Genomic DNA, 15,826 nt, shown 5'->3' with positions numbered 1-15,826 from the left:
CAAAGACAGATGTCTTAAAAGACAGTTTGGATGTTTCCAGTGTGAATACCTCCAACATGATGACAACATCAGAGGTGTCATAGCTTGAAAACTATTTTTCGTAGCAAACCAAAAGTAGGCTGAGAAAAAAGATTTTGGTTTCAAAAAGAAGACAATAAAATATGTCTTTGCAATGAACATATGATACATTATCCTTGTGGCAAAAGATAAGTAGAGTTTAGAGCACTGGGAATATGCCAAAGAGATCTATCTAGTAATGTAAGGTCATGTAACCAATGGATCTCTTTTCTCAGAAAATTGTGTCTGCATGTATATACCTATGTATGCATACATACACATATTTAAAATTATAAGTTTTTTGTTTTGAATAATATTCATTTAATTTTTGGTTGGTGAATATATAACATATAAAGACATATTTAGTATTTTATGTAAATATATGCAAAGCATATATATATATATACACACACTACATTCACTCACACTTTTCCTTAATGATTTGTAATTTATAGATATGATGTTGCTTTACTTGTGTTCCCTGTCAGTATAAATGTTTTTATACAATAGTCCAGTTACAAAGTCAAGACATGAAAATTGATCATGATTATTTTTTCTGAAGACCTAGGAAGATTTTACACTTACTGTTCTAAGTTACTTTAATAACAGATTAATGCACATTTTATAGGATGAGCAGTCTTATCAGCTTTTCTCTAAGTGTAATATTTTTGGAAAATCTTTTCAAGAGCAATACAGACTTACTCAAAATACAGATTTACTCAAAAAGTACAAAGAACTTTATGCAACAGTAGAAACAAATAATAACAAAAAGATGGTTTTCAAACTGAAACACGCAGAAAAAAGATGAATGTGTTCTTATGTTTCTTTTCAAACAATCAGAGAATGTTTGCAGTTGGTAATAAATATTCAAGCACCTTGCAAATGTCCTACCAATTCTCTTTGCTGATCTGTATATGCCTGTGGGATTAGAATAGGAATGCATAATTTAAATATAAATTGCCTGATTTGCATATACAATTAGTCAAGCTACAGCTTTGATCGTAAGCAAAAATTATTGTCCTGTATTACCACTTAGATAGAATTTTAATTCACCTTGAATATTCAAATGAAATGAGACCCTGGCTGTATAGTTAGAAGGGCAGTGCTTCCCCTGTGCCCCAGTCGTTTATGATCAGGTAATGAAGGCATCTTTCGCCTCCTGATGAAGAAGCTCCTGTGAGCCCGTCTACGCTAGCCTGATTCTATCCAGGTTTAAAAAAAATGCATACCTTGAAGCAGCTAACAAAGGCTTAACATTATTTTAGTTACTGTTTCCAGTCAGCATCTTTGATTTGCATTTGGGTTTGTAAAACTGAAGCAGAAAATCATTGCAAAGGAACATTCTTGAGAAATACTGCTAAAGTGACAGAGGTGACAAAAAGTTCCTGACAGTGAGTCACCAGTGGAGCATTTCCTGATGTTCTGCAAGTCGTACCCATAGATGTGTGTGAAATAAACTCTCCTCATTTTAGGAGACCCTGGCGGGACTTGGATCTCTTACATTTTTAATCTACAGTAAAACATTTTTTATTAGGAATCTATGTTTTTAATTAAACAGAACATTTAATTAAGGTGCTTTTTAAGTGGGTGAAACAATTAAGTGCAAACACTTGAATGAAACATGTCATAATTAGTTTTAATAGAGTGTTAATTGGTACTAGGTTTGCCAAGTTAATAATTACTGCTTATTAAATTTTCAATTAATCATTGTCATTTTGCTTTGAATAAAGATGAAAATTAGATAAACTAATTCTGGGGGAGGATATTTTCCCTTGTTAATTAGAACAGTTAATTTTTTTAAATGAAAATTACTTATTGGAGTTGTCAATCTTGCATTGTACATTAGCTGAATCTTTGTACTTTTGCTGCTGCCAAAACCAAAGGGTTAATTGATACCTGGCAGGTCTCCCATCACCATCCATACAAGGTCTTGGCCTGTGGCATGGTTTGGTCATGTTTGTGTAGAGCAACAGTTAGTTTGGAGGAAACATCGGATATATTCGATGGAGTTGATTGGCCACAGCTCAAAACTAGAAATGAAGTTACAGTGTTTTTCAAAACTTCCATCACCTAGCCTCTCTGAAGGTGTTTATCCTTATTGCTCAGAAATCATTTCAGAAAATGTACAACTAGATCATCTTCTAACATTCTTGGTTTTATTGAACAAAACTGTTATTTACTATCCAGTTTAATTTTTCTCCATTTTATTCTATTTTTTGTCAGCAAAGCAATTGTTTATATCCTGTGTGTATACAAGCATTAAGCCCTTTACCCTCCAGTTATTTACTTCAGAGAGGATCATGCTTTTCACTAGAGCTAGCCTCAACCTTAGTCTGCCTAGCTGTCTGTACCTGGAGTACAAGTATGAACTCTCAAGCTCTACTTGTTCTTTGACATGGAGTTTCCCTAACATTTTTCCCAGGCTAGGCTTGAACTTATCCCATTCTCTTTCCTTCCTATATGGCTGTGATTACAGATGTGAGCAATTATGTTCAACCAATTTTCTTTTTATTTCTTACCCTTCCTTTTCCTCTCTCCCCTCCTCCCTTCCTTCCTTCGTTCCTTCCTTTTTTCTCCCTCCTTCTCTCTTTCCCTCCCTCCCTCCTTCCTTCCTCTTTTTCTTTTTGATTCAGTTACTTATTTATTCATTGTAGTTTGATGCTGAATCTCGATAAGCTAGACTGACGTTGACCTTGCAATGTTCTGCATATAGACTCCCATGTGCCGGGATTACAGGTGTCTGCAGCCACACCTAGTTCCTTTATTTTTTGTTCTCAGACATTCATATTAAGCTACTATTTTTTGGAAAACTACTTCATGTGTCAGAACGATCCACTTGGGTTTCTTGTGTGTATTCTTGCCTTTAGCTACCAAATCTGCTTTCCGTGTCATTTCTGCAAGGCACTGTTTGGGTAGAAAAATTTTAGGAATGATTTGTGCATTTAAAAAGTATTCCTAGAGGTAGAGGCTTTAAAAACGTAGTCACACTATTGACTTTCCTAAAGAAATTTCAAAGGTCTGGTAGTCTCTTAGCCAGCACTACGCAGTGATCCAGTGAGGAGAGTTATTATGCCTGTTTTGTAGAACTCGGGAAGGGACCAGGATCCTGAGCTAACAGAGGTTTCATTCTCTTGCTATTTGTCCTGATGGCTACACAGAGGAGGCTGTGAACGAGGTGAAGCGCCAGGCGATGACTGAGTTGCAGAAGGCCGTGTCTGAGGCAGAACGCAAAGCCCACGACATGATCACCACGGAGAGAGCGAAGATGGAGCGCACAGTGGCCGAAGCCAAGCGACAGGCCGCCGAGGACGCCTTGGCGGTTATCAATCAGCAGGAGGATTCCAGCGAGGTGAGAGGTTGGGCGAGCTCCCAAGTGAGGAAGATCTGCAGTTGATCACAGTTTGATTCTAGGGGATCCCAAGTGAAATGGGATACTGGGCTTTAGACAAAATCTTTGGGAGAAAACTTGAGAACCATGGGAGATTGATCAAGAGCTGATCTAATTTCATTCCTCTATGAAACATTTAGAGACCTGGAGCAGGGCCGAGTGGTAGAGAGCTTGCCAGGCATGCATGAAGCCCTAGGTTTGATTCCTCAGTACCGCATACACAGAAAAAGCCAGAAATGGTGCTGTGGCTCAAGTGGTAGAGTGCTAGCCTTGAGCAAGCTCAAGGACAGTACCCAGGCCCTGAGTTGAAGCCTCAGGTCTGGAAAGAAAACAGAAAAAAAAAAGAAAAGGAAGGAAGGAAGGAAGGAAGGAAGGAAGGAAGGAAGGAAGGAAGGAAGGAAGAAAGGGAAGGGAAGGGAAGGAGGGAGGGAGGGAGGAAGAGACAGGAAGACAGAGACAGAGAAAGGGAGAGAGAGGAGGAAGGGAGGAAGGGAGAGGGGAAGGGAAGGAGGAAGGGCAGTTTACAAGAATTGTTCTCTATCCAGAAAGGTGTCTTGCATGTTTGATGTACAGAATAATGTGAAATACTTATAAATTCCCATCAGTGTTTAGACTTGCTAACTCTACTCTGTGTGTGAATGTGCATATGTGTGTGGGGGGGCTTCTTTCTAATAGAAGTGATTTAATAAAGATAAACTGTGTTCTCTATGGTCTCTAAAGAGATACTACATGTCTGAGATCAAAAATCACTCTTTTAGCTATTGATCCTAAAAGTTCAGTGCTAAAGCAGTAGTTGCATTCACTACAGATTCCTAAATGGTATTGTGTGCAATCTGTATTTCCTCATAATTTAGCATACCCATTTTGGTGGTCATAAAATAGCATGCTATCACCATTTAGTACTATTTCAGTATGGTAAATTCACACACACACACACACACACACACACACACACACACACACACACACACACCACAAAGCCTCAATGATTCAAGGAACTGGGAAGTAAATAACTAAATGTAACAATATTTTAAAATATAGCCTATCAGGTCAGAGCTACCTAGAAATGCTTCATGTTAATTAATACAGCCTCATAATCTTCAACCCCATAGTAACTTTAGATAAAAGACTACAATTAGCTAGTCTCACAAAGCTGAACTCTCAGAGGCATGAACTGATAAATCAATGGTCTACTACAATACATATCTACAATTTGCGAGAGAGAGTAAGAATTTAATTTGTACCAGGCTTTTCTCTAGATGAAAGGCGCGGCAGGGATCACTCAATGCCCAGAGTTTCTATTTAATGTGTAGCAGATGAATAACAAGGGGACAAAAGGAATTGATTTTCAACATTTGAAAGTTTCTCAGGAAGACAGGGACAAAAGGAAATTTATCTACTCTTTAACTGCTGACTTCTCCATTGTTGAATTAAAACAGGCAGAAATTCAATTTTATTGGCATCTTGCAGCTAAGATATATAAGGACTTCGTTTTTTTATTTTTATGTTTTTTTTTTAAAATAAAAACTTACTACCATCTTTTGAAAAGAAGTTGTACAAATTAGTGGCATTGTGAGGCACAATCCACAATCCTCATCAGGCATTATCATTTTCAGCAAACATTTAGAGTTGTGTTAGAGGTGTTAAAAGTATTTTATAGGTCACTAAATTATAAAGACATAACCTTGCGAGAGGATGTGAATTAATAGATCCTTGTATTTAAGTGATAACTCTTGTATGATATATATGTACTTTGTGTCTTTATCCTTAAACCTATCTAGAAAAAAAATGTCACATGGATGCTAAAGCTGTCACACCAATGTTAGAATTCAAATTTAGAAAGCTTGCTGGAACCTCTGACAACCAGAAAGGCCCTGGCTTCCCATGCTAGGCTAGATGGTCCCTTTGCATCCCTCCCTAGCATTGTCTCCCAGGGAATGGACATCCGTCAGGTAAAGAATATGTGGGCCAGCCCATCCACTATGAAGATACTTTAACACTTCTAAGAATTCCTACTTTGGCTTTATATCCAGGAATTTCTTTGGCTACTACCTATTCAGCCCACAATAAAGCCCACACAACAATTCCCTTTTGATAGTTCATAAATTTTCTCTTATTTTCTTAGAACAAAATAGAAAGTTTGTCTATGGTAGCCATCAGTTGAAAAATGCATATATATGTACACACATATGTATATATATATATATATATTTATTTATTTATTTTGCTGGTAAGTGCAACATTATTGATTTTAAAATTGCATTCTGGAATTAATGGGCTTTCTTTGTGTGCCCTACTCAGGGAAGTTTGTTATTTGATCCCTATAGGTCAAAATGCTCACATCCATTTATTTGTTTATTCTTTCATTGAGTTTTTATTACGTATGAGGGACCCTATTGCCACTGAAGCACAAGGACTACCTTGCTTTATGCTGACTACAATTCATAAAGAGAGTCAAATAGCTAAATTATAAGAGCATAATAAATTCAAAGGCTTCTGGGACTTAGGGGTAATTAGGAACTGGTTGGCAGCTGTCTTCCCCTACAGCCCCTCCCCACTGCTTTCTGCTGCCTCCTGTAAGGAAGCAAAGGGAAGGTAGAGAAGGAACCTTAAACTGACCTTCGGAAGCAAGACCACCTTGCAGCAGATGGGTATTTGGGTTTGATTATTTAGATGTCCGTGTGGTTACGGGTTTTTAAGAAAGTAACAAGGAGAAATGAGCTCTCTCTGTGCTTCAGAAGACAATTCTATGAGGATGGTTGGTAGTCGTGGTGGGGATGGATAAAGCTGAAAGTGCTAGCTGGACACCCAGAGGTTGAATGGGTAAGACTCAGCACTTCAGTAGCTGTCAAGAAAGAAGCTGTCATCATTTTTTAGTGGACACAGGGGATTTGGGTGCTCACATCATGTAACCTTAATTTGTACCACCTTTAAAACATGTTGGTTTTGAGCTACCTAAGTTATGTGTGAAGTAGCAAAGAAAGTAATTGTGCTTCGAGCACAGTGGCTCATGCCTGTAATCATAGCTACTCAGGAGGCTGAGAACTGAGGATCTGAGGATCATGGTTCAAAGCCACCCCAGGCACTAAACACTATGAGACTCTTATCTCCAGTTAATCATTAGAAAAGGGAAAGTGGTGCTGTGGCTCAAGTGGTAGAATGCTAGCCTTTAGCTGAAGAGCTCAGAGACAGTGCCCAGGCTCAAAGTTCAAGCTCCATGAACCAAAAAAAGACAAGAAAGTAATTGTGCGCTCTCTCTCTCTCCCTCTCCCTCTCTCTCTCCCTCTCTCCCTCCCTCCCTCCCTCCCTCCCCCCCCCCCCGTGTGTGTGTGTGTGTGTGTGTGTGTGTGTGTGTGTGTGTGTGTGCTTAAACACTAGTTAAAATGTTTACAGGATCAAGTAAATTAGTCAGTGCAGCTGGACAGACCAATCTCATTAGACTAGAAAGGGTGAGCATTGTGGGGTCAGATGTAGAATGACTGTATACCTGAGCTCGAGAGGAACTTTTATCATCTTCATGTAATTACATCGGTATCGTTGTACTTTGCAGTATCCTTATGTGTAATATTGTGTGATTGTATAATGTATGATCACAAGACTGAGAGACCATATTCAGGGTACGGAAGGATCATCTTCTGTGCGGGTTCAAAAGGAATCCAAGAGCAGCACACAGAAGGCTGCATCTGGGGTCAGCTCAATTATCTCTCCTGATGGATCCCATTTATTTTTTTCCCTTTTCTTTCTTTCTTTTTTGTTTTTTATTTTTTGGCAGTCATGGGACATGAACTCTGGGCCTGGGCACTGTCCCTGAGCTCTTCAGCACAAGGCTGCTTGAGCAACAGCACCACTTCCTCTTTTCTTGAAGTTAAGAGTCTTATGATTTTTAATGCCTGGGCTGGCTTTGAACTACGATCCTCAGATCTCAGCCTCCTGAGAAGCTAGGGTTACAGGTGTGAGCTACTGCGCCTGGCCATATTTCTTCTTAACGAATGTGATGTTGTTTGCTTGCTTGACTCATTTATTTAATTTTTAAATTTTTATCGGAAGTTTATATTTCTTTTACTCATTCTTCATAGTTTGTACTTTTTTTTTGACTGGAACATTTCTTAGTCTTCCTTTCCGACTTCTTATCTAAATCTATATAATCTATATCTGTACTCTGTAATCTAAATCTATAATCTGTATAACCAGGATGTATGGGAATATGTAGATACTGAAAAATTAGAAGTTACTTTTGTGACCTTTTCTGCGGTGTAGGGATTGTAAGAAGGGACTTGAACGTCAGAATCAGAAGACTGGAACTCTTAGCTCCTGGTGGCTTTTGTTTCCTCGGAGATATTTGTGTTAATTACAAGTATCTCTAACTTCTCCCTTCAGTTTCTACATTTAACCTTCCTTTTCTTTTTCTTTCTTTCTGGACTTGAATTTAAGGTCTGGCTCTCAGACTCCTTCGTCTTCCTTTACCTCAGTTTTCACATGTGTGAAATTAAGACAATAGTGCTGATTCTGCTTAGAAAAATGAGTGATTCTTAAAAAACAAGAAGAACTGGCAGCAAGGATGGAAAAGTTTCGGGAAGAAAGAGACTATTTGAAACATTGATTTGACGAGTCGAGCAAAAAGAAAGCACAGACAGGAATGTTTGGCATATGTAGTGTTTGTGGTGAGAAGGACATCAAATAATATATCATCCAAAACAGCATTTTTTTCACAGTAAATAAGGTGCTTTTCTGGGTATACCACTCTTATGAATCAGGTATTTCCTGGGTACCACAAACCACAGTCAACCAAGCTTTGGGGTTTGTAGGGAGTTTGTTTTGCCCGAGGTGAAATACAAGGAGGTACAATGATTATTAATCCAGCGGGACACAATTTTATTTTATTTTTGGTCTTGGTACTGGGGTTTGAACACAAGGTCTTGGCATTGTCCCTGAATCTTTTTCACTCAAGCTTGAACTAGCTCTAGTTTCAAGGACTTTCCTGCTCAGGCTAGCTTTGAACTATGATCCTCAGATCTCAGTCTCCTGAGTCAATAGAATTATAAGTATGAGCCCAGGAACCTGGCCACAATTTCCATTTTATATTATGGCTCTTTTACTTCTTATATCAGGCATGGCAAAACAGATATGTTTTCTCTCCCTGTGAGTAAGAAAGCTAGCAAGGAAGAGTTTGGCTACTTATTCAGCATCTCAGTCTGTACAGTGACCTGTTCCTTGGCCTAGATTGTCTAGATGCCAGATACTGTTTTAATAGCCTCATGCTGCATGGAAGTAGCAGGAGGGTTTTCCTTGAATGTTTACCAGCGTATGTATGTATGTATGTATGTATGTATGTATGTATGTATGTATGTATTTTGTCAGTTATGGGAATTGAACTCTAGGCCTGGGCACTGTCCCTGAGCTCTTCTGATCAAGGCTATTGCCCTACCCCTTGAGCCATAGCCCCACTTCCAGTTTTTTGGTGATTAATTAGAGATAAGAGTCTCACAGACTTTTAAGTGCCTGGCTGGCTTTGAACTGAGATCTTCAGATCTCAGCCTCCTGACTAGGATTACAAGCATGAGCCACCATGCCCAGCTAGTGTACATATTTCTTTGTTGGACTTTCATCATTTATTGCTGCTGAGTCCTTTAATTTTATTTGGATTTACAAAAGTTGTGGTATTACTAGAAGAATGACACCAGATTTGAGACAGAACCAAAGCTGCATGATAATTATCCATATTTTATCTTTTAACAGTATATTATATGTATTTGGCATATATTTCAACCAGGATACAATGGAATTTGATCACCTCAAGCGGTTATATCCCTTGTATATCTTTTGTATATACACATTGGCTACACATGTTATTTCCAATACAATGATACAACTCCTGCTTTCCGATTATTGCTATTATTATTACTATTATTATTATCTTCCAGCAGTTGTTTAGGGACTTTCAATTCACAGCTACTTTTTGAAGTAGCTTGTTTTAACTTTGGTTGTTAGAACATAATCTACAGTAAGCAAAAATAAACAGAATATAAACAATTATATTGTTCCAACAGAACAGTACAAAAATTCAGTTCTGAGTTTTTCAGACACCAATTAACATTCTCATCCTTGTTAAAATGGCCTTTATTATCCTGTATGGGGCACAGCATTGCAGAGTTGGGTAGTTTATGGCACTCTCAGAGACATTGATGAGGTTTTTATATTTCTAGAATGTGCTAAGCCTTGATCAGATGAGCAAATCAGAAAGATTCTCCTTCTAGAATTACTTAGTACCCCAGATGTGTATGGCTGGAATTGTGGAACTGATATCCAAGTAAACTCATAGTTGTTATGCTGTCCTGTGTGTAAGCCTTATGGGCTGACCAGTCCAGTCAACTGCCAGAAAGCTCAGACCTTGAGCTGAGATGTTAGATTCCAGTTAGATTTTTCTTATCAGGCCAGCTCTTTGTGGCATAGTGGACAGAGCAATGTGATTGGTTTGACATTGTGTTGCTCACTTCTTAGAGTTTTGGCTTTTCTCATCTCCAAAAGTAGGATAATGTTTGTGTGATCCAAAACTGCAAGGTGGTGGTTGTGTGGTACAAATGATGTGAGTGGAAGTTAGATACATATAAGCTGACCAGGAATCTCAAGGGGATGATAGGAGGGAGGGAATTAAGAAAGAATTTCAATAGGGAAGACAACAACGGATTTCCTTATGAGATAGGAAAGAAAGACCTCAGAAATAACTTCTGAGTTTGGCATGTAGTAAAATGTGGAAGTCACACTCTTGAGTATGGCCCATGATTAAAATAGATAGCAACAGAGCTGTAGGGAGCACTGGTAAATAAGAGCCTCCTGACCTAGCTCCATCCAAAGCTGGAGAAACAGGTTGGAGTCTTTCAGTTACAGTTGATCATGGAAGCCACATCTGACAAAGGAGATGGGAGGAAGGAAAGAATAGTTCTTCCCAACATCCACCCAGACAACAAGAAGAAAATGAACAATTAGAAGAGGAACCTATATTGTAGGAAACAGAACTTTTTTAGTACCTTGGAAATGAAAAGCAGGAGAAATTTCAGTAAGGAGCACTAGAAAGGAAGAATGAGTAAGTGATCAGAAGTTGGGGCAACTCCAGAAAGTGTGAGGGCAATGAGGATGGAGGAAAAGTAAATTACTGACTTTAGCTAGTTGAAGTCCTGACCCTGTCCACAGTCAATTCCTGTAGGTAAAGGCATTTAATTTGAAGAGTGTGAGCTTTTAACTTCTCAAGATGGAGAGAGGCTTGGTCAAGTGCAGGATGTTGTATCTAACTGCTTTCTTTCAGCCCGTACCAGAAAAGAAGCTAATGGTACTGCTTGCCAGAGACATTATGACCTGTCGTCCCACAGGCACTGTGCTCGGCACTGAGACAGCCGCGAACAGCCATGCAGTTTTGAGTTCTGCGCATGGGCAGTTTTTCTCCAATAGCTTAAGCAACCTGTGTGTCCTAATGCCACTGAAGGATAACATTAGAAAAGAAATGGATTAGCCTAAATCTGAAACCTGGACCATTTCCATGATATACAACAACACCTTGTCTTTGATGCCTCCAAGTTCCTGATTCTCTTTCACTAGTTATATACCTTTAACCTAATTTTTTGCTACAGCAAGAAGACCTAAGAAAAGATTTGAAATTAATGAAGTATGGCATTTGGAAAGAGTTTTGACTTCTCGGCCCAAATATCTGGGAGACTCAAACCTTGGATACATGATTTCTTCTCTCTGACATTTAGGCAACTCTTCTTGCAAAAGTTATTTTAAGCCCTCAGTTTCCTGAGCTTCAAAATATACATGAAAATAATTTGAAGCTATTAAATGCAATGTAAACCTAATATGCTGTGATCTCAACAGAGTTACTCTCTACAGAGTTGCTTGCAGAATTAGTGAAGCCAGCCCTTTGCGTTTTGGAAAATTCAATTCTATAATCAATTTAAATTTATTGAGCACCATTTGTGAGAAGCAAAGTAATTCAGGACAAAATCTTTACTTTCAGCATTAAGGATGATTAGGAATATATTTTACCAATAGAGCAAGAGGACCATTTTCTGAGGTATCTAACATAACAAGATAAAAGAAATAACTTTGTTTCCCCTTAAAGACAAAGAGATTTGCTATAAGAAGTAAAGTATAAAATCTTTGAGTTACAACTTTATCATCCCCAAAGCTTCAATCCATCATGATTAGACCCATAGACCTTGTGCGTATATAGTATATCTAGCTAAATTTGGGTTGTGTTTAGCTTCAGATTCTTCATCTGAGTCATAGGCAAAGGTTGGTAAATTGATTTGTCCTCATTTTACAGAGAGAGGAAAATATTCTTTATGCTGTAAAGAGAGCATTAATAACCTAAGTAAACAAAGGCTATGAGCCTTGGGAAAGAAATGTGCTCTTAAAAGCATCTTGGTGACGTTTCTATATTGTTGTGGTGATTTCAATCAAAGACATCATTCCTGAGAGGCCTGAAAGGAAAGCTTAATGATTTTTTAAAAAGATAAATAAGTAAAACAACTATTAAGAATTTCTAGCCTAGGGGCTGCGAGTTTGGCCTAGTGGTTAAAGTGCTTGCCTAGCATGCACAAAGACCCGGGTTCGATTCCTTGGTACCACATACATGCAAAAAAGCCAGAAGTGGTGCTGAGGCTCAAGTGGTAGAGCTCTAGCCTTGAGAAAGTCCAAGGACAGTGCTCAGGCCCTGAGCTCAAGCCCAGGACTGGCCAAAAAAAAAAGAATTTCTAGCCTAAATAAAAAATAGGACGAATTGAAAAATATAAAATTAGATTAAGCTATTGACTGCCTTCATCCCTGACTTTATGGATACGCCTCTGGGTGTTAGGTACAATTTGTAAATCTCATCTTTGTGGACACAAGGAAAAGCTTAGAAACTTAGAGTGATCCCACCCCAAGGACTTACACTGTGAGTTCCTCTGTCCCCAACCTCTTTAAGTCTCTTTATGACTATTAGAGGTTGAGTATCACTGATCAGTCAGTAGCCTTGTAAGTCAGGAATCACCAATTCAGTAGAGATAGCCAAGAGAAATATACTGATAGAAATGCCCTTTCAGTTTCTAAACGAGCTATTAAAAAGTAGTATACGCTCTGATTTTTCTTATTAGAAAATCATAAATTTCTTCATTTTTAATGGCAACACACACATGCTAGTGTCTTTTTTTCCTCTACCAGGTTGTTTAAGTTACTCTTTGTTGTATCTTCCTCCAGCTGATGATAGCTTTTGTCCCCTACAATGGGTGGTAAATGAATAAGATTGAACAACTGTAGAATGAGACTAGAGATGAAACTTAGCCAGAGCCCTTAAATCCTGGAGCAGACCCAGGCAATGCTAGGCAGAGAAGCCTCAATTCCCAGCAGCTTCGCAATCCACAACATCTGTTTCTGTATTTGGCACAAGTCCATGTTTTTTATTTGTAAAATTGTTCCCATCTTTGAAAACACTTTAAAAAATAAAGAAGTCCCCATTCTGTCTCCTCTTTCCACTCCCCAACACATGCATTTGTAATTACCTGGTTTAGTCTGTGTGTTTAATCAGTTTAAATTGAGAATGTTGCATACATCTGATTTCAATCTGAAGGGGCCATTGAGTATTGGACAGTTACCACCCTGTGTCTGCCAGAATAGGCCTCTGCCAAAAACCGGATAGGACTCATACCAGGGTATTTCCTAAAGAAGCCACTTGACTCAGATGAGATGTATAATGGCCTTAAAATATTGTTTTGGATTTAAGTCTCTGTTCTCTAATTGGGATTTTGTGATGTAATTTAGGAATATCATTTAGTTGCTGAGTTTGTTCCAGGACCCAGCTGGCAATCTCCAAAAAAAAAAAAAAAGAAAAGAAAAGAAAAGAAAGCAAAACCCCACAGAAGTAAACTTCCCTCTGAGCACTGAGTGTCAGGCCTCATTGCTTTGAAGGATGGGCCAGATCCACCTTTATTTGCATCTTTCTGGAACCATTATCCATGCAATGGAATGGAATGAATGTTGAGTGGCTAGCCTATCAAAGTACAGTCATGGAACTTCTCAGTTCTCCAAAGTCTTTACAGGTAGTTTCTCCCATTAACAGTAAAAGAAAAGAATACTGCTTCATTCTAAGTCCTAATACTACTTAAACAGTTCTGTTGGATTTTTGCTTGTGACATTTTACAGATCAAATGTCACATCTCTTAAGCTGTATTCACATAAAACACCTCTCACCTACAGTTTGAGATCATATATTTTGTTTTGTTTTTCCTCATCAGGATGTGACCTATAAGTTGGAAAGTAGTGGGTGTATAGAACTTTCTCAAAGTTTTAAATGATAGCCCTTGAAGTCTGTACACTCCGACTCTCAAAAGTACCTGCCTAGAAGTTTCTTTGTAAGAGACATTAGTGTGGCTGCTGAAAATTGATCTTGAATATTGTGACAGTGGCCAAGCCTTGTACTTTGTGGGATGAGCTGTCATTTCACCTCGGGTATTTTCAGTGGAATTGTGAGTGTACCTGAACCATGCAGCTGACATACTGAGAACAAAACAAATGTAGATGGGCCATTGTTCTTGCAAAATCTGTGTCATTGCTTTAAAAGAACCTATTTTAATCATGACATAACCACATACTGTGAATTGGTTGGGGGTTACCAGATTAATAGTCAGAAGGTTGTTTTGCAAGAAAATAATCAACACCAGTGAAGAAGGATGATGGGATGTTGCTCAGTGGTAGATCACTTGCTTGTCATGTGCAAGGCCCAGGGTTAGATCTCCAACAACACAAGCGAACAAAGAGTGGGAAATAAAGAACAGAAACCTGAACAACATGTAGTGAAGACCAGTTGATACAGCATTTTACAGTGGAATTGGTGTTATCAAAGAAACTAGGAATGTAAACGTATAAATGGACATTTAAAGTCAGCTCTCGACGCCTATGTACCTTCTAGAAGAGACATATTGAGTATATTTTTATAGCTTAGTCTCCCCACCCCCTATTCCTTCCTTCACAGCATCTGTGTCACACAGACACACACACACACACACACACACACACACACACACACACACACACAGGTGTTCATCAGCCCCTAGAATGTCTGTGCTCTCACTCACAAGGTGTTTATCTTAAAGTATAAATCATCTGAAACACTGGCTTCTCAGTTGACAGAGTGAGAGTTTAGTTCTCAGGACACAGTTGAACCCAAGTCCCCACTAGAAAATGTTTCATGCAAACAGATTCCTTATTTACCTCAGCCCAGGATCTCTCACTATTTCAAAGTGTCATCTGATTTTATTTTGCAAATGTATTTGAGACATCTTCGATATATTAAACACTGGGTGCTTAGGATATACTGGATAAAAATAGCCAAAGAGCCTCTCTTATGGACCTAAGGAAAAGGAGATTGCTTAAACTGTCTTAGAATTTGTTTGTTAGGTACACTGAATAACTTGAGTGGGAAGAACTAACCCCCCAAAGCAATTCCAAGTGCCTGCCACATCCTGTAATAGCCATGGATAGAACAGAGAGCAATTGCTTTATCTACTTTACTGTATTACTTTGAAGCCAGGGGATGGTATTTGGCAGTTCCTTTGTGATTCCTAGTATTAGGTACTGGTGACTGTTTTGGCATGGGTATTAGAAGGAAAAAATGTGGATACTCTAGGTTCTTAATTACATCAGAGGATGGAGAAATTCCATGTGAAGATAGTTCAACCTAAAAACAAGAAGAAACCCTTCAACTATTTCAAGAACCGTAATGACAGTTGACAGAGAAGTTGCAACAATCCTCCTATATCAAACATTGCATTTTGCTGTGTGTTCAGGCCTCCACTTGGATTCTGTACCCTGGCTCAGTAGTCAGATATATTATATACTCAGTGTGTGTGTGTGTGTGTGTGTGTGTGTGTGTGTGTGTACGCTCTAAAATAAGTGGACATCACCATGTTGCAGCTGCATTTGATTTCTGTCTTCACAGTATATTCATGTGGTGTGTGTGTGTGTGTGTGTGTTGTACGCTCTAAAATAAGTGGACATCACCATGTTGCAGCTGCATTTGATTTCTGTCTTCACAGTGTATTCATGTGGTATCTTCCTTTCTCCTTTAGAGTTGCTGGAATTGTGGTCGCAAAGCAAGTGAGACCTGCAGTGGCTGCAACACAGCCCGATACTGTGGCTCCTTTTGCCAGCACAAAGACTGGGAGAAGCATCACCACATCTGTGGACAGACCCTACAGGCCCCTCAGCAAGGAGACACACCTGCAGTCAGCTCCTCCGTCACACCTAGCAGTGGGGCCGGGAGCCCAATGGACACACCACCAGCAGCCACTCCGAGGTCGACCACCCCGGGGACCCCCTCCACCATAGAGACAACCCCTCGCTAGACACAGA

General features: G+C 39.0%; 1 protein-coding gene across 2 annotated transcripts in view; it reads left to right on the top strand.

The window, feature by feature from the left end:
• Runx1t1 (RUNX1 partner transcriptional co-repressor 1) overlaps positions 1 to 15,826 on the top strand; it is a 140,770-nt gene that overhangs the window by 122,754 nt on the left and 2,190 nt on the right. For both annotated transcript variants that reach the window (XM_090339053.1, XM_090339054.1), the window contains 2 exons: positions 3,216 to 3,406; positions 15,544 to 15,826. The exon at positions 15,544 to 15,826 is cut by the window's right edge and continues 2,190 nt beyond it. In XM_090339053.1, the coding sequence (XP_090195179.1) occupies positions 3,216 to 3,406; positions 15,544 to 15,819 (467 nt within the window). In that variant the 3' untranslated portion in view covers positions 15,820 to 15,826. The remainder of the gene's footprint in view (positions 1 to 3,215; positions 3,407 to 15,543) is intronic.

Source organism: Megascapheus bottae, chromosome 9 (genome assembly GCF_031878675.1).
Source record: "Megascapheus bottae isolate mThoBot1 chromosome 9, mThoBot2.hap1, whole genome shotgun sequence".
Taxonomy (NCBI): domain Eukaryota; kingdom Metazoa; phylum Chordata; class Mammalia; order Rodentia; family Geomyidae; genus Megascapheus; species Megascapheus bottae.
Note: the sequence above shows the minus strand (reverse complement) of the source record. Positions and strands in the feature narration are given on the sequence as shown.